We start from the raw sequence: 23,452 nt of genomic DNA, 5'->3' as shown, positions 1-23,452 counted from the left end.
GTCTAGCCTTGCCATGAACATGCTGACCAGTATTTACCCTCACTAGCCTCACTACACCTCACAACCAAGCATTCCCAAACCATGACAAGGTGATGTCAGTGATGCAACATTCCTGTAAACAAACATGTTGTTATTGTGACAAATTCAGCACCCCCGCCAGGAAAAGCACAGAGAGCGTGTTTTAAGCTGCTTTATATGTAAACCTGACTATCTATAACTTTTGGCTTGTATTTCTAAATATGTTAAAGTTAAAGATAGGATCATCTCTGCTTTTATCAAGAAGATGATACATACAAACTCCTGAAAAGAGTGCTTTTTATGGCGGGGGTTTTGAATTCGGCACAAGACACAAGTGTGCTCAGGCACAGCATGCTCTAGAACCATGCTCCTTTTTTTAAAGGTTTGAGTACACCCTAAAAAGTACCACAGGCTTTGTATTTAAGTTAAAAAAAACTGGTCCCTCTTCACAGTAGGTGGACATCTGTGGTCAAACAGAACCGGTCACTCATCTGTCCTGACCTTTCAATCCACTTCAGAGCGGAAGCTCTGCTCTGAGTACAGAGGAAAAGCTCCTTAATCTCTCATTAACACCTCACCACCAAAACAGACCAGACCACAGCTAAAACAGACCAGGACACTCCTGTCCCACCTTCCTCTCTCTCTCTCTCTCTCTCTCTCTCTCCTTCTCTATCTCCCTTTCTCTCTCTGTTTCTCTATCTATGTCCACAGATAAAAAAAGCTATTCACGAAGTGCACGGAGCAAAAAGGGCAGAAAATAGCTATTGATTCCTGATGAACAGGTTTTCACAAAGCACAGGCAGTCTGAGGTCTCTCACCTCAACCAAGGGCAACAAGAGAACAGACAAGATCTCTAAATGAAGCCTCTTCTTCTCCTCTCTCGTCCCTGGAGTGACGCTGAGGAGAGAGGATGTCTACGACTATTCCTTCTCAATGATGAGCCTGAAGGACGACTTCAAAACAGAGCGGAAAAAGAGGAGAAATGCTCAGGAACCTTGAGAGTCACACTAGAGAATGGAACCAAGAAGCATTTACAGACACTTAAAGGTGATCCTTAAACCTGCCTTTTTCAACGTTCTTTTGATATTGACCTCTCTTCACAGGTCAAAAAAGATGAAATAAAAGAGTTTGGTAATGCCTGAACCCAGTGGGACAACACCATGTTTCAACGGTTTAATATTTAAAGCGTGAACCATCATGTGGCTGGTAAAGTGCGAGATAATCACCTTGTTATATCTCTCTTTTCAGACTATTTTAGTAAATATACCAAATATTATGTCTCTATTCCAACACTCTCATCAGTACCACACTGCAAACTTCATATACATTATAGGTTTATAAATGATAAATGATGGCTTGGAATATAAATCATTCATATCTCTTAGTTTTTTTGCAAAAACAGTGATTGAAAGTCTTGACTGTAGGGGGAACCTACAAAAGCAAAAATCCAACTTTCAATTTTGTTGCTTCAAATATGTTTTAAAAGTTTCGACCAGTGCATTTTACCAGATAAAGATTAGCATTATTTAACACCACTGCAGCATGTCAGGATGTCCAGGTGTTTGCATGCACATGTGTAAGTTGAGTAAATTAAGGTAAGTTTTTTAAATAAAATTTTTGAGATTAGTTTTTCCCCCTTTAGACAAGAAAAAAAACCTTGTATAACTAAGTTATCAAACTTTATCTTATGCCCCAATCCTTCTTCATTTTTCCCCTATGTGTATAGAGATAGAGCAAGAGGGACAGAGCAGAGTAAAAGAGAGAAAAAAACTAACAACCCATATTCAAACATCAGAACTGTGTGTTTATTCTCAGTAGCGGTGGTTTATTTTTTATATCAGGAGGACAAAAATAAATGCCTATACGTCTTGTGGGGAGTTAAAATGTGCATGCTAGCCCACAGTCACTAGCGACACAGTGCTAATCGCTTGTGCTGCCTCTAATACTGTATATGTTCTGCACTTTTTTTTCCAATACCCAGATTTTAAAGTATTGAAGAAACAAATGCATACTGTAGTAATGAGGCATCACACTTTCCGGAACTACTTCACAGGAATGGAAATGATGGAGTAGTGCAGTTGAGCAGTGTTGTTGGTCAGTCAGCAGCGGCCCTGCTCTGTATGTGCCCCTCTTTAAGGGGTCAGAGCCTCCTGCGCTGACCTTCTGCGCCACTGCCAGTCCCTCACCCTGACCACTGCAGCCGTGCCAACAGCATGCAGCTATGAGTAATGGTGCCATTATAACCATGGAAACAGCAGGGCATGAGAGCACACACTGCTCCGGACGCGGGTGGAGGAAGTAACTGTGAAAGAGAGAGTTATCCAGAAAAAAGACCAAAGAATGTAAAGACAAAACAGGCAAACGATATAACAGAAAGAAAACAAGAGAGAGAGAGAGAGAGAGAGAGAGAATAAGAGAGGAAGAGAATGAAAGTGAGAGAGAGAGAGAGAGAGAGTGGGAGAAAGAATGAGAGAGTGAGAATATGAGTGAGAAAAACATGTGAGTGACAGAGAATATAATATAATATATAATATATAATATAATATAATATATAATATAATAGAGAAATAAAGAGGGAACTAGAAAGAGAAACAAGAGAAAAGCAAAGCAAATAAGAGAGAAAGAGAGAGAAGAGAAACGAGAGAAGAGCAAAGAGAAAAAAAGTGAGAGAATGAGAATGAATAAAAGAAAGATAAGAGAAACAAAGAAAAAGCAAAGAGAATAAGAAATAAAGAGGGAACAAGAAAGAGACACAAGAGAAAAGCAAAGCAAATAAGAGAGAAAGAGAGAGAAGAGGAACAAGAGAAGAGAAAAAGAGAAAAAGAGTGAGAGAATGAGAGTGAATAAAAGAAAGATAAGAGAAACAAAGAAAAAGCAAAGAGAATAAGAGAGAGTGAGATTGAGAGAGATGGAGAATGAGAGAGATAAGAGAAATTAGAAAAACAGTGAGAATAAGAGAGAGAAAGAAAGTGAGAGAAAGAAGGAGAGAAAGAGAGAATGAGAGTGATAAGAGAAACAAAAAAATAAGTGAGAATAAGCAAGAACGAGAGAGAGAAAGAAAGACAGAGAGAGGGAAACGAGAGAAGCACAGAGATTGCTTTTTAACCTTCCATCTAGGAGCGCTGGCTGTTTGTTGTTGAACTGGATATTTTTGTCAAATGGATTTGACTAATTTTCTGCCCTGATTCGACACATTATGAGAGCTGAAGAAAGGTTCCCGGTGCTCGCTCAGGGAAGCCCAAATCTGTTTGTTTATTTGTCGAGCGAGGGGTCAGAGAGCCAGAGCCGGGTTCATTTATTTATTCAGCTCTGTGACCACGGGCTGTTTTCTCAGATAAACAATTCAATTATATCGCCATATTGAGGCTGATTCCGCCGCATACGCTAAGCCGCATATTAACTACTCTCCAGCTGAAAACGATGGAACACGACCAGGGATGATGCCGATGCCAGATGACAGAGTGGTGTGATTGAGGCGCTTCGCGTGACGGAGGAGAGAGAAGGCGCGACAGGAGAGGTGAGAAATTTCCATCTCCTGGCAGGCACAACATCCGCATCTGCGAAATTCAGTCTAACACGGACCCGGAAAAAAGCAAAGGCAAACGTGACCATCCTTCTCTAGAGGATCAAAGCCTGGAAACATGCAGATTAGAACTTTAAGATCAGTTACATTTTTAACATGATATGAGTTTTCATGATAAATATATTGAAAGAGCTGCGATAACGCCTTGAATAACAGACAACTCAAATTGCACTACCTGGGTGCAGCACCGGAGGGAGCTCTTTATGCAGCAGACCGTGCTCTTGTGACAGAACGAGACTGGAGGCAGAGTGAGGTAGAGTGAAGCAGAGAAAGCTAGTGTGATAGAATGATGCAAAGAAGGTCAGAAAAAGGCATTACAAAAAACATAAATAAATAAATAAAATGCTTCTCTGGTGAGCTTTTGTTTAAATTCCTCCTCTGTCTCTCTGTCTTTAGAAACGTTTCCCCCCGTTTTTCGCTTTTTTGTCCATTCTTGGGCTCTGTGTCTCCTTATAATGGTGTTTTTTTCCCAGCCGTGTCCCAATTCACTAGCCAGGGCAGTGGTATCGTATTGAGCCGTGACCCTGATGACACAGGTTGGATCCAGCGTGGGGAGTTTTTTCCATTCTTTCCGTTTACTTGCTCTAAGATCAACTATGCTGCAATTAGGTTCAACAACTCTCTGGGCTGGAGAGCTACTAGTCTCTAGCACTCTCTCTATTGCACTTAATTTTTTAAAACAGATTTTTTTTTGGTGCCCGTAATGGCTTGGAAAATAAAACTTACCTGATCTAGGGCTTGACTGATATATACAGTACCGGTCAAAAGTTTGGACACACCATAAATTCTGTGTTTTTTCATTATTTCAAAATGTTTTGCATTTTAAATGAATACTAGTCATCCAAACTACGAAGATAAACATATGGAATTATGCAATTAGCAAACAAAATGGCTTTTAGTAAACAGCTGGGCTGAACTTGTTAAGAGTTATTTACTTAAATTAGATCCTCTCTTAATGTGTTTAAGACAGATCAGTTGTGTTGTGCTAGAGGCTAGCTAGAGGAGTTTAAGGCTCCTTAGTATTGATCTGTGGAGCAGTGAAACTGGTTTTCTAGAATAATAAAGCTACATTCAATACATTTGGGATTTTTAATTGATTTGTTTGTGAATAAGTAAGTGCATATTCATAATATATGATGTTAAAAATCGGTTAAAATTGAAATAATTCAGTAAAGATCCGGAATTATCTTTTTTTTTTTCAGTCACTGAACATGACACCATACTGTGCTCAAAGGTAAGAGACATGGGATTTTTGATCCCAATAAGGATAAAAAGTTAAAAATTTGATAAAAGTCTCTGAGAACAGCAGTTCGGGTTTCCAGAGTAAGAGTCTCCTGCACTAACTGACAAGTAGCTCAAATATCTTAAAAGGATTTTTTTCTGGAGCAGTACGGAGTGACACGCCATCTCCACTCGATTTGGTAATCTACGGCGCCAGAGCTTTACGGCCGCTTGAGTGACAGACACATCGTTTCCGCCGAGATGTTCTCTAATAATACAGAATCAGTCGAGCAGAGGTTGGAAGCTGGAGAATGAATCTCATCAGAAGATTCAACATGAAAGTATGAGCTCGGTTAGGGGTGTGTGTGCGTGTGTGACAGACAGGCCGGTGTGTGGAGTGAGAATATGCGTTTAAGATGAGCGGGTTTAATGCGCTTGGAGTTAGTGGAGCGATACGGATCTCTCCTGGTCTCGCTCGCTGTGCGCTGCCTGTCTCCTTCAGTCTGATTCCTCATCTTTCCTGTGGTCCCTCTTCCATGAGCAACGTCCCCTGAACAGCCTGTAATACTGTACGCAATCTACAGAACCGGATCAGCGTTAGATGTTCCTGCACCTCCGAGGGGGAGGGTGTGTGTGTGATGGGTGGGATGTGTGGTGTAATAAAAATGGTTTCTTTTTGTTCTTGGGATGTGCTGAGGAGCAGAAAGGCTGTAATTTAACTGTTGGGAGTTGCAGTCAGCCATTGGCTGTAATAATGGCTTCTGCTCTCTAATTTGTGCAGGGATTTGCCTGGTCACGGTCCATCTCTATAGACCTTACTGCTACACCACCTCTACACCAACCAGAGAGAGAGAGAGAGCGGGACAAAGAGAGTTTAGAAAGTGGCCAAGAATTCGATAAGACAGAGAAAGAAAAGAGGTGAGAAAATGAGAGAGAAAGAGTGCAAACTCTCATTTTTTGTTAAAGAGTGACAGAATGAGAAAGAGAGGGAGACAGAGACAAAAAGACAAAAAATAAAAGAAAGGAAACAAACATTATAGAGGGAAATGGCTAAATGAACAAGTGAAAAAGAGAGAGGAAAGTTAAATACAAATAAGGAAAGAGAAAGAAAGGAAGAAATCAAGTGAGGATTGAGAGAGAGTAAAAGTAAGAAGGAGAGAGACAAGAGAGATATGATTAAAAAGAAGAGTATAAGAAGAGTATAAGAGAGGAGAAAAGGAAAATGAGAGATAATGACAGAGAGAAAAATATTGAGAGAGAAAAACTAAATATAAACTAATAAAAGAGTGAGAAATAAAGATGTTAAACAGAAAGAGAATTAGAGACATAATAATAAAAATAATAATAATAAAATAAGTAAAAGCCAAAGAAAGAAAGCGAATAAAACAGTTAGAAATAGAGACAGAGAGAGAAAAAAAACAATGTTAAAGGAAAAAGAAGAGACAAAAGAAGGAAGAAGAATAGAGGGGAAAAAGACATACTAGAGAAAAAGAGATACAATAGACGGAAATGGAGAAATTAGTGTGAGAAAGAGAAAAAAGTGAGAAAGGAGTGGTGGGAAGAGAAACAAAAAGAAATAGAGGTAAAGTTTATAAGACAGTATAGGCTTTAGTAAGAGTGTGAGGAAAGAGAGAAAGGGAGTCCCTATTGGAGTTATCTTTATAGAGGGACAAAGGGAGAAAAAGACAATAGTAAAAGAGAGAGAAGAGGAGCAGAGGTGTGGGCTTAGTTACGGCAGAGCGGAGAGAAAAAAAAGGCAAATGGATTAATAACAGAACAGGCTGAGTGAGTGCGCCAGTGAACACTCCATTAATGCCACTGTTACCTGCTCTCAGCCAATTAATGCACTGGCATGGACAACTGCATTTACAGCCTGAGCAAAACTCTGGCTCTGAAAAGGTTAGGGAAAGGTCAGATCCTGCTCTTCTGTTCTGTTGCTCTGCTGTCTGATGCTCACAGCTGTGTAACGGAGCACTCGGATGTTGACTGTTGAAGGCTGACACCTTAATCATCAAAGTTTGTGATTTTTTTTTCTTTTCTAGCCTGACCCAAAAACTGAAGCTGAAGTTCTAAATCTGGACTGAACATCAATTCACATCTGGGCCTCGTTTCTGGAAGAGAACAATAAAACACACAGGCAGGAACAGAGAGGCCCGACTGTGCTGGGACCAAGTTCTATATTAGTACAGAATACCAAGCTAACATCTTATCCACTGAGACCATGCTGTGGCTTCGATGTGTGTGTGGCTGTGTGTATTTGTGTATGTGTGTGTGTGAGTGTGTATATCAGTCCTGCCCCTCTGCTCTAAATGCTTTGAACTCCAGCGTGATTCCACATGGCTCAGAGCCGTCAGTTCCCCAGACCGTCTGTCTGGAGAATCAGAAAGAAGGTTACTCGCTCTGTGAAAAGCATCAGCCGTGTCCTTTTACTCTCTGCTTGATTCACTAATGCCTGCTCAGATGTGAGAAATGCTCGACCAGAGCAGCCCAGCTTTACCACTCTTCTTCTGCTTTCAGCACGACTCCGTCACATCCGGGCTTAAGGAATCTGTCAGGACCCTGAAGCTGCTCGAAAGGAATAATAAATAACATATTTTATTTGATGTTTCTATCAGGCAGCACAACAGACGGCATAAATTCAGGCCTTAACAACAAAGAACTTTTTTTCTATTTTATTTTGAAAAATGAGAAAAAGGAAAAAGTATGTTTGTTTTATTTGTAAGATTTTTGTAAATTTGTGTCATATTTTGTGAGTTTCAGTGTGTTTCAGTGGTTGATGCAGAACCTGGACATGCAACTGTAACAGCATGAAGGAGGTGACAGGTAGAAGATGAAGGCAATAAATCTCACCTCCTTCACCAGTCCTCACTTCATGGTTCTCTTCTGATGGTGAAATATAGTTATGTAAGAGATCACAAAACTCATGGTCTGGATCACATCACAGTTTTTGAGTCAGATAATTTTTCGGGTAAGTAAAAAAAACTGCTTCTTACTGTTTTTATTTGTGACATGTATTTTACCATGGTCTTGTTTGGTCATTTGTAAAAGTGACTTTTATTTTGAAATTGGTCCTATTGGTTCATATCTAAAAATGACTTTTATTTTGGAATTGGTCTGTTTGTTCGTTTGGAAAAGTGGCTCTTATTTTGGAATTGGTCTTGTTTGTTCATGTGTAAAAGTAACTTTTGTGTATTTTGATACAGTTTTTCTTTCATTCTGTTGCACATTAAAAGTTAACATTCAGCCTGTGTTTATGAGACTCCCATGCCTCAACCAATATTTAATATATAAATATGCCATAATGGGAGATGCTAGGCTAATATTGCTAATAAAACTGAGCATAGACTTTAAATGTATTTCGGTGAAAAAAATGGCTAAAAAAGACAAAACATAATCTGAACAAAATGCATCCAGATCATCACATGCTGCAGACCAATCATTGTAATTTAGAACATGAAATCAATCAATCAAAACATAACAAACAAAAACCCAACATAGCTAAATATTTAACTCAAGGTCTGCCTGTGCATGGGCCACCCTAGGCACTCTGGTTTCCCCCTATAAACCAAATGTACACACTGTGGGTGAATTGGTCAGGCCCATAGAGCATCGTCTCTTCAAAGTGAAGCCACCACAGGTCGGGCGCCCCCTGCTGTTCGGTTGCAGAAAGCTGTGTAACCCCACCCATCCCCATAGGTTTCAATGGCAAAACAGAACAACTTTCAATCACGTTTTTTTCAAATATACTGTAATTCTACCTCCATTATTTAAATGCAACAGCTAGTGTAACCTCTGCTTATATTGCTTTATGTTTATATCCCCACAGAATTCATTTTTGTGTGTGCTTATTGTGAAAGGGCTGGGTTACACCTAGCCGTGGTGGGACCAACGACTGTATGGGTGGGACCATAGACTCTACAGTCTTTCTCCCTCCTCTGGTCTCTACTGCGCAGACTCAGGTTTCAGGATCGCCAACATGGCGGAAGATTTTGGCTTCATTTTCATTGAATGAATGTGAATAGCGACATGGCGTCCATCTTTTTTACAGTCTCTGGTCATGCCAAATTGCCCCAAGTTGCCCCTAGGTGTGCCACATGGCAACACACACCAAGGGGCATTTTAGGGACAGTCTGTGTGTCTGTTTTAAAGCTGCATCACTGCAATTCACTGACATAGTAATTCAAAAACCACATTAATTTTAGGGGGCTTTTTCTACTAGCCCACTAGATTTATAAACAGATACCATGTTGAGTGCTACAAGAACCACAGGGTGTGTGGTATTCTTATCAACCTCGGGACGACAGGATGGTGTTAGTCTGGAGCCCTCTACAGTATACTGTACCTGCAGTAATGAACCACTGATCTTACACATTCCTAAAAATAAAATATCTGGTTACCTTAAAATGTTCACACTGTCACATTAACTTTCCAAACTGTCCTGTGGTGTGGAGTGTGTATAATCCAATCACTACACCTTCATTCTACTCATTCTACATCACAGTGACATACGTCACATGGTGCATGGAAGACATGGAACCAATAGGAGCCAAGCTAAACAGACACCCGAAGGATTTAAAAAGTTTCACGCATGAAACTCCATGAAGTTCCTGGCCCTGCCGGCCTGGAGTGCCTGTTAGTATTCTACAGAACGCCTCTGTGTTTAACAAAAACATCAAGTGCTAGCTATTTTGCTTGTTTCCTGCAGCAAAACGACCCACAGGCATCAAGCTACTCTGTCACAATGCCCACAATCCTGTGCCCACGCCTCAGGTAGGTACAAGGATTTGTCTGCGCCCCACAGATCAAACAGGAATATGTGGAAGCGACCACAGCTTACTCTATCACACCTGCAGCTCAGACATCCAAAGCCCCTGCCCACGAGCAAGATTCCACCGCCACTTTCCTGGTAGCATTAAACAGAAAAAAAAGATGGAGACAGGTTTTTTGAGTCGCACTGAGAAGCTGCCATAAGTCTTAAGGATGTGGATCTGGAGAGAAGTGGGCTCTTCACTGAGAGATGACCAGAATGTTGTGGCCCAGAACAGGGCAGCTTCTATCAAGTTTTATTGGCACCTGCATTGCATTGTATTGTATTGATTTCTTCAGTGTCTACTAAAGGTCTATTGATTTGACAAAGGTATTGGAACAATTGCTCAATTATTGTTTCTTCTAAAAACAAGGGTTTAAAAAAGAGTTTATACTTTATTGCTGGAGTAACTGTCCTCACTCTATCCAGGAAGAGTCCATGTCTGGCATTAAGCATATATACCAGATGATTCATTTTATTGTCCATTGTCTAAAATATTTAAGTCACACTGACCAAAAGAAAAAAAATACTTGACATGTTTGTTTAATAAAAAAGCTGAGACCAAAGATTTAACATAAATATGAATGAAAGGGTGACACTGTCAGCTATTGAAAACTCAAAACTTAAATTGTCCTTGAAAAAAAAAATGTTATTCTCAACAGCCTTAAACATCTAGTGGAGTACAAGTGCAAGTAATGGAACATGATGAATATGTGTAGCCAATAAGCTACTAAGAAGTGTTCATAGGATAGGCTTACTAATCAGCTGGAACCTAGGCTTTGAATGCAGCTAGAATCTGTCTTTTATTTCATAAGGTAGAAGTGGTGTCAAAATGGCATTTACAGTTTTAATAATAATAACTCAATAAGTAGTCTTACTGTTAGCTGCTTGAACTACTGTGTTCATAATTTATTACAAGATAATTATAACTTGCAACAGGAAACATGTTCAGGTGTATCACCTGTGTTTACGAGTTTGTCAGATGTCGAAAACACCTCGTTAAAGCATGCTTGAGCAAAGTGTGTGGAGCAAGGCCACAGGTCACATGTGCAGTTGGTCATCAGAATCTTGTTTCATTACTGTGGTTCTTAACAGGCTGTGATTCTCCATGTCTAAAAGACAGAGTTGACTAGTAGCAACACCACGCTGAACCATCTGTTGCTCCTTCAGAATGCGGCGATTTCTCAGAAAATCCATCAGCACGGAAGGACAGAAAAAAAAAAATACTTTTAATTGCTTTGTGGCTGTTAGACCGAGAGCCTTATATATACCGCTGAACCGCTCTCGTGCGAGGACGCAAGAGCCACCTGTTTGATACCGCTGTTAACAATTAGCGTTGAACCCATCTGCTGCTTTGTGGTGGAACGTCATGTGTGGAGGCTTTTTTCCCTCTGTCAAAGAAAAGTTCAACTTCAGCAGAGCTGGATGTTCAGTAAGGGTGACTAGAGAAACACTGCCTGCTGCCGCTACGCTCTGGGGACTGGAGCTTTATGTAGAAGTGGAAATTTATTACGTTATACCCCAGGGTCATTGCTCACACCTTGACACCGAGATGGCCAGACAGACAAAAAGGGGAAAAAAAGGAAAAAAAAAGTGACACACGCTCTTCCCCAAACTGTCTGGAGGCAACTTTCTCCTCCACTCTTGCAATCGACTAGTGTTCCGACTGCCTTTTTGAGCTGCACTGTTATGCCAATGCGACACTGGCTGTCTGGACATGACCCAATCGGCTGGGCATTGTGGGCATTTTTCGGCAGACAGCTGGGAGCGGCAGTGGCGCAATTAGTTGGACGGATATAGCTCTGCTGACACATGGGCCGAAGCTGGGCGCGTTCCCTCAATCTGCCGCCTTCAGTGCTCTTCCCTGCAGAGTGCAAACTTTATCCTGTTATCTAACCTGTTATCTCTCCCCACGGCTCTATAGAGCGTGCGCTGACTGAAGCGATAAAGTAAAAAAAAAAAATCTATCTATCCCCGTACTCAACGCTAATGCACCTCTGCACTTTCGCCGAACACTGTTTGATCAGTGAAAGTGGGAGGGAAGAAGGTGTTCTGTTGAAAAGCTCTAATGACAGGCCTGCGCTGAGCCTCAGCTGCTGGACTGAAAGGCTCGGAACAGACAAGACCTTAGAAGCTATAAAAGAGGCAGATTTTACCATCATGTCCAGCATTTCTGATTTTTCTGACAAGCCTACATGACCTGAAATTCCAAGCACAAGAATGACCATCTGGCATTGCATGGCTGCATGGACTGTCAGCATGGACTGTTAACCATAACCCAGCAGAGCGTTCAGAGGTGTATGGTGTAACAGTCTGTGCAATGATAGGAATGTATTAATCTACACATTACACTGACCTGCCAAAAGTCGCTTGTAGGTTCACACGTAGAATTCTAGCCAGACGACGCCAGTCACGATCATTTCTGATCATGGACATGGACAGAACTGTGTTAATGAAGCAAAAAGGAACAAAGCACTTGAGCTTACTACACAACAACAAGCTCTGTGATGCTTCTGTGCACAAACTGTAAGTTGCTTCCCAGTTAATTGTGGTGTTTATTGTTGGGATGCATGTGAACATCAAATTTATCACTAAAGTTTAACAGTGTATGAGAAATATAAATGGGAAAAATAATAAAAAAATAAACAATTGAGACAAATGAAAGTGATTTCATAGAGCCCTACATTGTGACCCACTACAATGTTCACTGTAGGTGGTAATTTCTGCCTTCTCTGATGTATTCTTTGTAACTTCGGAAATGGAATGACCCTTCAAAATATCACCAACTATACTGATGACCACATACACACCTTATGGTACTATCCACCTATCAAACACCTCAAACAACCTAAATCACCTAACCTAACTCCAATACTAACTCCAATACAGCCCACTCCCCTATCCCCATCATTCTGTCTCCTAGGAGACAGTACAACCACAAACCAACACCACAACTTTTAGTGGTTCTAACCATCACCAAAAAGATTATCCTTACAAATTGGAAATCAAGGGAAAACATCACTCACAGAATATAAAGAAATGGAAAAAATATCAGCAATTTCAAAAACAGAAATTACGAACACACAAAAACAGGGTCGGCATTTTACAACCTCATAGATCAGTGACTCAATCAGCTCTCATCAACAGATCACCCACACAAAACAAACACAACCATCATGCATCTGTAACTATTACTTTTTATGCACATAACATATATTTGAGGGCACAAACCTTTGTACTCTTGATTGTTTTTTGAGTCGTTTCCCCTCTATTATATTTTCATCCTCTGCACAATGACTACATTTACTAGAACTTTGTTTTAACACTAATAAAGTTGGATTGGTTCTCTGAAGAGACAGGAGTGGTGGCGGGCAAAAAAAAGAAATATGTATACACATCTATATTCCTCTTCGTTTTCAGAAAATTCAGTTACATTTCTCTTTGCAGGATTTAAGTGAAGCACATCCTTACCACTTATTGCCACATACCAGCGTGCTATAGAGAGTGACCCTGGGGGAGCTTTCTTTAAATTAAAAGGAAAAAAGAAAAGAGCTGTTCAGCTTTGTACGCCTTTCCCAGTGTGCTCTCGCACTGCGGTGGCAGAGTTAAGCTTGTTTTCCCTTTTGGACACTTGACTTGGCTGAACAATTTGTTCGGCTGGAGGGAAAAAAAGCATAAATCAATCCACAGATTACAGATAAGGGCTCTAAAACCAGCCAAGCATTGCACTTTCCCCTTCCAACAATTACACCTCTCCCTGCCGCAGGTATGGCCAATTAAAGCCGGAGAGAGGAGAGAGAGCGAGTGAGAGCGAAAGTGAGAGCATGAGTGGGACGGATTCTTTCTGTTTGATAATGAAAGTGTTTGATGGTTTAAGCATGAGCACGATGTTGGGATGACAGCGAGCCACTTGGGAAAAGACGGGGGCAAAGTGGCAGCATTAGCCCCTTTATTTTCTACCCACAATTCCACAGGGTGTAGCACTAAAAATGAGATGATGTGAAAGGAAGACAGAACCAAAATGAGAAGACGAGAAAGAGGAATGCGGTCGAGGTTCAGTGAAGCGCAGTTTAGCCCTGTGCCGCTGTACCGTACAGTGCTGAAGCCATCTGCTCTCGGTTCCTGTTTAATACTTCATACCAACACTGACGGGTGCACTCGGCTCTCAGGTCAAGGACATGACTGTGTCGTTTGCTCTTGTCACTTTCTTTTCTCAGATCTGCCAGCAGGTACTGTTTGAGGATGGAGGCAGGTGAAATACAGAGGCGGTTAACTTGCTGGAAAGATTACTTCCGAATTTTTTGCAATTTACAGTAGCAATAAAAGTGAAAGTACTTCAAGGATTACTTTTGGTTCCTTAAAGAAAAGAAGTCGTTAAAGTGTAAGAAGTCGTTACTACTATAAACTTCTATAAAATTCATGATAATGCTCAGAACAATATTTAAATCAGTATTCATAAAAAAAGATGAACAATAGCATTACTTGTGTTTCATTTCAATTCATTAGGTTTTACTTGAAGTACAAAAATCATGTCTCTTGTAATTGCAATATTATTAAGCAATTCAACAAAGAATGATCCTGAATAAATCAGAAACAATGGCTATTCCTTTTACATTTACTTAAATTCATTACTTTGATTTTGTTTTTTTGTTATATTAATTGCTTGCATTCTAATTCTACTTTAAATGTTATGGCCAGATGAATAAAATAGATCTGCATTTAGTATTCTCTTTGATTTCATTAAGAAAAATATAGATTTGAAAAAAATCACATTAAAATGAAGAGAACAGTATAATCTACAGCCAACACAGTTAACTGAGTTAGTAGCTCAGAAAATGATGCTTGTTCTTACAGCCTAATACATAGAAACCAGGCAGTTAATCATAATTTATGATCTACAAGTTTACCTAAGGCAGCCTGGGGGGAACCACTACATACTGATGGTTGAGTGTCAGAAATTGGGGGACACACCCAGTATGCAAATAGATTCTGCCAAAGCCAATAGACAAGAAGCAACATATGGCAACAGACTAAACTCAGCTATTATAAGTAGATTCAACTCAAAGATCTCTGTTTGAATGTATATGTGCCAACTAATTTAAAATAATTGAGGAATATTTGGAAATATCCATTTTTTTTATAAAACAGACTTAATTTGATTGAGTTTAATCTAATAGTGGGTTTACAGTGTAGAGTTGTGTCCACGTGCATTTACTCTGGACCTCTACCTCACTCTACTGCTTCTCACTCTAGCATTTCTAGCATCGTCGCGTCACATGAGCATAGCCTGCAGTGTGAATAACTCCCTCTATTGCTGCATATGGGTAATGCAATTTGAGTTTGATGCATTCACAATGTCATTTTCTAGCTTAAAGATAAAAATATTATTTGTATCACAGGTCTAGCATGTGCCTTAAAATGTTTTCTACAGCATGTTCTTCCTTTGCTTTTGATGTATTGTGCAGAAGTGAGGAGAAGCAGGCCGTTTTTTAGAAGCTGTGGTGGACACGTTAATTCGCTGACCTGGAACTTCATTGTACATGTTCTATTCTTTGCCAGCATGCAGAATGAATTAAAAACTGTGTGGAATGTCATTCCTTTCAAACTGTGTAAAAAAAAGTAGAGGGAAATAGGCAGGCCTGCCCTTTAACGACTGTTCTGCCATTCTGGAACATGGCAGCACACACACATATTACAATAGGGTAGCACTCACTCACTCACTCACTCACTCACTGACTCTCTCTCTCTCTCTCTTTCATACCATCTTCTGCATTCTCTCTGTCTCTCTCTCTCCCAACAGATGTAGCATGTCGCACGGTCAGTGCAGGTGTGTGTTTTTTTTACCCTAGAAGCCCTGGGGCTCTGCAGGTGGATCATACGCTTGTCCAGCAACAAACAAAGCAAAAATATATTCCCACCTCAGTGCAGCCTATTGTGTCCTACACACACGGACAAGTGTTAACGCACACACACACACACACACACACACACACACACACACACACACACACAGACAATATGTCTTTCAAAATGAATCTGAATAGAAAATAGTCTAGACCAGAGGGGCTGTCATTATATACTCTGTTTGAGGTAACAAATGAACACACACATACACACACACACACACACACACACTGCTATATATAAGCAGGAATATACATATAATATTCTATATAAGAAACCAGTTGCCTTACGATTTTTAAGTAATGTGTACTAAACAGTTAATTATGAGTTAATTATGTTCAAGTTTATTATAAGTAATTAGAATTGACTTTTAGGGGTTTTTTCCGTAATATCAGTTGCTTTGCATAATAATTGTACTTTGTACTTTGTACTTTGAAGGTCAGGTGAATAAAATATATTTGTCGATAGATAGATAGATAGATAGATAGATAGATAGATAGATAGATAGATAGATAGATAGATAGATAGATAGATAGATAGATAGATAGATAGATAGATAGATAGATAGATAGAAGGAAGTTTAGCAATTTTGTATTTAGTCTCCTCTCTTTTCAGATTTGGAATACTGAATTAGACTGAATTTGAAATAAAAAATTAGGTAAACAAAAAAATGCTACGATGAGAACAGTACAGCACACAGCCAACACAGAGTTACTGCAGCTCAGAAAATGATGCTTGTTCTTACAGCCTACAACACAGAGACCAAGCAGTTAATCATATTACATGATGTAGTATTAAGTTTGCTTAAGGTAGCCTGGGGGAATCAATTATGTGTATTATTAATTTTCCTTTTATTCTGTTTTTCTCATTTGCTAACTCTCACAACCACTCCACTGTCAGAATGCACCTCCCGTCTTCTGAGCTTTTTTATTTAAAGGCTTCCTTTTAATCGGCCATTAAACTAATTAGTACATCACCCTATTACTAATATACGTAACAGTGAGTGAACACAGTCACGCACATCTTAAAAAATATTCCCCCAATGCCAAATCGAGCACAAAAGGCTGCCCTCTCTTATTCAGATGATACACATGTGAACAGAACAGCGCAGATGAATCACGAGGGCCGTGGGCCAAATCACGCTGTGTATAAATGAATGGCCATGCTGCAGAAAAATGCCCACATTTACCTGAACTGAGGAGATTTGTATTCCTCCATCACTTACACATAATGCACAGAACCCAACAGCATGCACTGCCATTCCACAAAACTACTGCGTCTAGCTGCTCCTGTCACGGCTCTCGTGAGCATTATTACACACATTCAGAACCGCCAGCCTGTAAAATGATCAGCCACGCCTCCAATGTGGAACAAATCGAATCATGCAGTGTTATAGTATTACTACACTACTCACCTCCACCTGAGGACAGCGGAGTATCTGTAAAACAGAGAGACAAACAGAGAGAAAAGAAAGACTTTATTAGTATAGCATTTTTTAAATCAAAGACACATAACATTATAACAGTGGTGGATCAACAACAAGGTATCCAGATCTACTAATGACTGACCCATTCTCTCTGCTAGGAGAAAGATATTTGCCATCAGCAAACATCCACCATTAACAGACTATACCCCACAGTAATATAAATACAGTAGGAAACGGAAGTGGGTGAAATGTAGAGTCATTTGTATTATAAAATTCATAAAAGATTCTCCTTTTCTTTAAATAGTAGGTTATGTTCTTTCTTTTAATAAAATATTGTAACAGTTATTTCTAAATCCCACAATATTAGGGGTGTCACGATTTCGATATTTCATCAAAATCGATCGAAATTATGTCACGGTCTTGAGCTTCGAAGTCAAAAAGAGGATCGAAGATTGCCTCCCTCTAAGCTACGCAAGCACGCACGCCCGCTACACAAATGGCGCAGCACACTGTAGCCGACGCCGCGGAAATTGTGACTGCTCAAAGAGCAGCCCTTTCTCCAGAGAATGTGGACATTCTCATCTTCTTAAAGAAAAACTTGAAAATATAAAAATAACAGTTGTTTTGTCTAGCCTCAAATATGTAAATAGTTATGGTACCTTAAGGAGCATCTTTCTCTCAGATAAAGTTAATAATATATCTTTATTAAAGAAAAAAAACTTGTCTTTTTTAGGGACCGAGTCTTATTTTTCATGTTTAACTGTTATAGTAGAGTTCAGTTTATTAAGGCTCTAACTGTTCTATTACTTTGTACATGACTGTTCCTGTATTTTTTTATTATTTATTTTGTTTTGTTGTACATTGCTGTTTTAATGTCAAACCAATGACTGACCAAAGACTAATCTAAAACTGGCATAGGCCTCTCTACTGTAAAAAAAAAAAGAAAATCGAGAATTGAATCGAATTGTGACCCTAAAATCAGAAATAAAATTGAATCGAGGATTTAGAGAATTGTGACACCCCTACACAATGTGGCATGATAATGGCACTCTGACCAAAGCTCTTAAAGTATTTAGGTACTCCATTGGGTGCTCACAAACATCAATTGGTATTAGCAAACAAACTATTGCTAGAGCAAACTTGCTTTAGCTATTGTTACTAACTAGCCCTGTACAGCTTGTATCTGTCACATAGAAAACAGAGAGTTTGTGAAAAGGGAGTAACCTGATAAATTGTGTTAAGCGATGCTTTCATATAATTTATAAGTAGAGCATAAAAATGAACTTGAACCCTTGTTCTTGTTTTTTGGCTCTCCCTACTGGCAATCTATATATCTATATAGCAGCACACTAATAAAATTGTATAAAAAACATTGAACAGTATAATTGCTTAATTATTGCATATTTATAAAAATGTTTATATATATATATATATATATATATATATATATATATATATATATATATATATATATATATATATATATGTATATATATATATATATATATTACAATATGCCCCAGTTTGAAAGCAATTTCTGTAATATGTGTAGTGTCATTTTTAATTTATAACTTTGCTATTACATACATAAACATACATATAAATGCAACCATTCTCCTTGCCAACATCAGCAGTACAGATATCTCACATTTGCAGCTACAGTTTTTCTTTCATGCAGGATCAGAAAAGGCACAGCTGGAATCATGCGGAGAGGCAGCTGTTAGGTTTGTGGGCCTTGTTTCCCAAAGTGCCCCCTTATCCTACCCCATTTGGAGAAAAGATGGGGAGATGGGGTTGAGCTGTCAGTTTCTAAGCCCTCGCTTCGCATTCATGGGGCTCATTTAAGGAAGCACCACAGGAGGACAACCCGACCCCCTCTACACCCCCTCAAACTCCCCCCATTTCACTGGCGTGGCCGCAAGATTGCTGTTCAATCACGATGGAAGCACAATGGCGGCAAATGAGTAAGTCAGACCAGAGCGACTTCGGAATCTGAGAGTGATTCTCTCGAAAACAAGACCATCAGCCTTCTTCTTCTTTCTTTCATGCTCTGTTTCTTGTTTTTCGAGGGTTATTCCTCAATCTGCTTTGAGCAAAATCTAAAGGTGGCAGCCCAATTTTCTCAGAGTAATGTTGCAATGCTATAAAACTTTAAGAGTATAAAATGATGGAATAATAATAATAATAATTATTATTATTATTATTATTATTATGACTATGATGGATCATAGACTTGTACACATGCACTAGGTGGTACCAATGGAATTTAAACTTGGATCACATTTTTGCAAACAGCTTAATTTAAGCTGTTTTTCTGAGCTGGAGTGTTTGCAGATAGTTGATGATAGAGTACATCTCACTGTTTGCTATGATGTGGAGATCATGTACATCATGCACGTTGTTCTGAATCTGCATGAATCGGGGTTTAGCCACAACGCTAAGAGCTGGTAAAACCAGGATAAAGCCATGATGCTAACCGGCATACAGTATATGGCCTCAGCAAGCCTAAAGCAGTTTAGTAGTGCTGAAACTGAGCTGGATTACTCGCTGATAGTTGTTGACAATGTTGATGAATACTGCATTCCTTTAGGGGGCATCCCAGGTAATCCTTTGCTGTTGAGTTTAGTTTATTTTAAAGATAAATACAATTTTGTCTTTTGTCTTAAATTAAATTTGAAATATTTACTGACAAAATATGTAATCTGATGTCTTAAGGAACTTTTAGTGACCAAGTATGTTAACTGAGTAAGTCCCCTGATCTTTGCGAAGTGCTTTGTTTTAAAAAAATTAACCTTAGTCAACACTGAAATGTAGACACAATTTCGCCATTTTTTTATAATCAACATTGCTGATTATATTAACTATTTTTTGCAGACCTACTGTTCAGGACAGCAGAGGTGAAAAAGAGATGACATCCATGCCATGTAAGAGCATACGAGGGTATACCATGAAATCGGTTACCACTGGAAACCTTCCTCCTAGTCAGATCATTTGAGAGGCTGTGGTCTATTCTTTCTTTCTAAAAAAAATTGTGTTGTCAAACCTTTTTCATCCCCTCCCTCGCCCGTCCCACTTGGCTTGCTTTCCTTTCAAAGCAAAAGAGATAGTACTGTCATTTATCTACAGGCCGACATGTAGGAATTGATGTTCGCGCATTCACACTCTCTCTCACACAGAAAATAAAAGAAACCCAAAAATACTTTGCATCCTCTAAACAACACCCTGTCTGTCTCTGTTCTTTGCAGCCTGGATACCACTGACCCGTGTATTCAGCAGCTGGGGGTGGGTCACCACTGTTTGTGATGTATCCCGTTCTGCTGTCTCGTCTCCGGCTCCTGCAGGCATTCTGGCAACCACTCTGGCTGCTTCTGGCCCTTGTACTCACTCCAGACACCCACCCCTGCTCCAACCTCGCTGCGCTTACCAGGAGATGACTAACGCACAGTGTTCTCCCAGCATGCACCAAGCCAACTTGGCCCAACGTAGAAAAAAGGACAGCAAAATATAATTTAAACAGTCCCCAAGCTTGTTCCTCTCCTGCATGAAATCTTCGTGTGAAAACTGTGTATTAATTTGGGTTTTAAAGCCTGAAGGTGCTACAGCCAGAGACTGCATCTCATTTTTCCAGCTATTCATTTATTAAAAATCACATGAAAAAAAAAAAATACCAAAAGGAACGTCTGCATAAATTAATCTATTTCTAGCTTGTTTTAGAAGATCAATTCTGTGTCCCCCTGTTTCTGACACTCACTGTCAGTGTGTAGTCGTTCCCCCCAGGCTACCTTAGGGAAACTTATAGATTATATATTATGAATAACTTATAAATTATGATTAAACATAATTTTCTGAGCTGAAATAACTCTATCACTTTAAAGCATTTTCATTCTTCATCTAATTTTATTAGATGATACAAATCTAATTACAAAATACAAAAAGAAGACTAAATACAGATCTATTTTATTCACCTGACCATAACATTCAAAGCTAAATTATTATGCAATATATATATATATATATATATATATATATATATATATATATATATATATATATATATATATATATATATATATATAAAACAATGAAATGTACTTACAATTTAGGCATAGTAACTAACAATTTTTATCAAATTTACTCAAGTTTTTAGTAAACATTACTATTGGTTCAATTAATTCAAATAAATTTAACTTATCTAGGCTTACAGTGCATACAGCCCCCACATGAACATGTCATCTGGGGTTGAATAAGGAAGTGTCTATAAACTTTGATACATAAATGCATACTTGCTTTATAGAGTAAAATCTACACAGTACCTCCGCATAGAAATTATGAATAATTCAAGCTCTACATTTATAAACATTTCTGCCAAAAGAAAAAAAAAAGGCCAAAGGGAAAAAGCAACAGTGACTTCTGAACAGAACAACGGGTCTACTTTGCAAAAGAAACCACTGTAATAGAGAGAATCCATTATTCATAGCACGAATGGCACAGAACAATATTTCCTGTCCGTGTGGAATTCTACATTAATAGGGATGGGAGCTGGAAAATCCATGCGGTTTTGCATCTTTTTCCCTCTTTAGAGAACATGCAGGAACATGTTGTCTCGTTACGAGCTAATTAGTTGTCTGATTACGAGAAACAATTGTAGGCCTTATTATGGCATGCTGAATGTTTGTTTTGATTAATTATTACTAATGCGGGTGAATGGAAAAACAACAAAATATTATTTGCTTTAATAAGTGGAAGTGCACTGCTGAGAGAACACGCTGTCACACGCGACGACGGCTTGCTTGCATAAAGATAAAAGAACAAAGGGCTCTGCGGCATCCTTCATTATTGCGTTCCTACAGCATTGATTCTTGCCTTCAGTTCCATGATACATGTACATTACCCTCTACAAATCTGCAATGTAAATGCTGTCCGGCCATTAGAATGTAGCATGAGGGGCTTTACGAGGTCAGCAATGACCTGTGTAGTTAACCTGCAGACCATATAATACGCTGATCCAATACCAGCAGTGAAATGAGGCCTTTAAATGAAGCGTCAGCTCCTGATCTTTGACCTCGTGTCTATTCCTATTTCACTGCCTGTCACGCCTGAACTGATACACATTAGGTCCCTTCCAAGCTGCTCTATTAGATTTAAGGCTTAAGTCACGTTAATTACTACCATTTGTGTACTACTTAAATGTAATGAATTAAATATTATACCATGAACATAATTACAGGTAATTACATACATTCCATTTATCCATTTAAGTAAATATAGTTATGTAATAAATGCCACTTACAATCCCTGCCATTCTTGCTGAAGACAACAGCTGAGACCAGCAGGAATTTCATTATTTATGCTGCCTTATACTGGTGTGCTGCTGCAGTTAGTGTGGTGGTGGTTTACCAGCCTATCAGTGCTTAAATCACAACATATGCTAAATTATATTGGTTTGGTACTTGTGTGGTATTCTGCTGATTTACCAGCATACCAGTGTTCAAAACACAACTTATTTTGAGTTATGCTGGTCTGAAGCTGGTATTCTGCTAGTTTATCAGCAAACCAGTGTTCAAAACAAAACTTTCACTGAGTTATACTGGTCTAAAGCTGCTACTCTACTGGTTTACCAGCATACCAGTGTTCAAAACACAACTTATTTTGAGTTATGCTGGTCTGAAGCTGGTATTCTGTTAGTTTACCAGCATATCAGTGTTCAAAACACAAAGTATACATTGTTATGATTGTCTAAAACTGGTATTCTGATGGATTACCAGCATACCAGTTTTCAAAACACAACTAAAGATGAATTATGCTGCCCAAAACTGGTATTCTGCTGGTTTACCAGTATACCAGTGTTTTTAACACAACTTACACTGAAGTATGCTGGTCTGAAGCTGGTATTCTGCTGGTTTACCAGTATCCCAGTGTTTTTAACACAATTTAAGATGAATTATGCTGGTCTGAAGCTGGTATTCTGCTGGTTTACCAGCATACCAGTGTTTTAACACAACTTACACTGAGTTATGCTGGTCTGAAGCTGGTATTCTGCTGGTTTACCAGCATACCAGTGTTTTAACACAACTTTCACTGAGTTATACTGGTCTAAAGCTGGTATTCTGCTGGTTTATCAGCATACCAGTGTTCAAAACACAACTTATACAGTTATGCTGGTCTAAAGCTGGTCTAAACACAACTTATGCTGATAAAAACTTACTTCACTTACTTTTGCCTTAAAATCTGCATAACAAACGAGTACTGTGTTCTTCGCATCTTCCTTTCTGCATTTGATTTTTTTTTTTTTTACAACACAAGTAGAAAAGAATGCCAAAAATATGTCACAGGTGCTTCATTCCTAACAGAACAACAACTCATCTCCATCAAATTCAACAATTTACAAAATTAATGCAATCCATTCTCTTCTAGATCCATGCATATAGGTGGTATGAACAAAACCATGGAATAACTTCATGCTGGTCTCAGGTTTTTGTTACAGCCACTGTGA

General features: G+C 39.0%; 1 protein-coding gene across 2 annotated transcripts in view; it reads right to left on the bottom strand.

The window, feature by feature from the left end:
• Window positions 1-23,452, bottom strand: part of cdh4 (cadherin 4, type 1, R-cadherin (retinal)) — a 317,295-nt gene that overhangs the window by 189,149 nt on the left and 104,694 nt on the right. Inside the window, exon 3 of one of the 2 annotated variants that reach the window (XM_049471659.1) lies at window positions 16,948-16,971. The exons of the other annotated variant lie outside the window; for it this stretch is intronic. Coding sequence (XP_049327616.1) covers window positions 16,948-16,971 — 24 coding nt within the window. The remainder of the gene's footprint in view (window positions 1-16,947; window positions 16,972-23,452) is intronic. 2 annotated transcript variants of the gene reach the window in all.

The sequence above is a fragment of the Astyanax mexicanus genome, chromosome 24, assembly GCF_023375975.1.
Source record: "Astyanax mexicanus isolate ESR-SI-001 chromosome 24, AstMex3_surface, whole genome shotgun sequence".
Classification (NCBI taxonomy): Eukaryota; Metazoa; Chordata; class Actinopteri; order Characiformes; family Acestrorhamphidae; genus Astyanax; species Astyanax mexicanus.
Note: the sequence above shows the minus strand (reverse complement) of the source record. Positions and strands in the feature narration are given on the sequence as shown.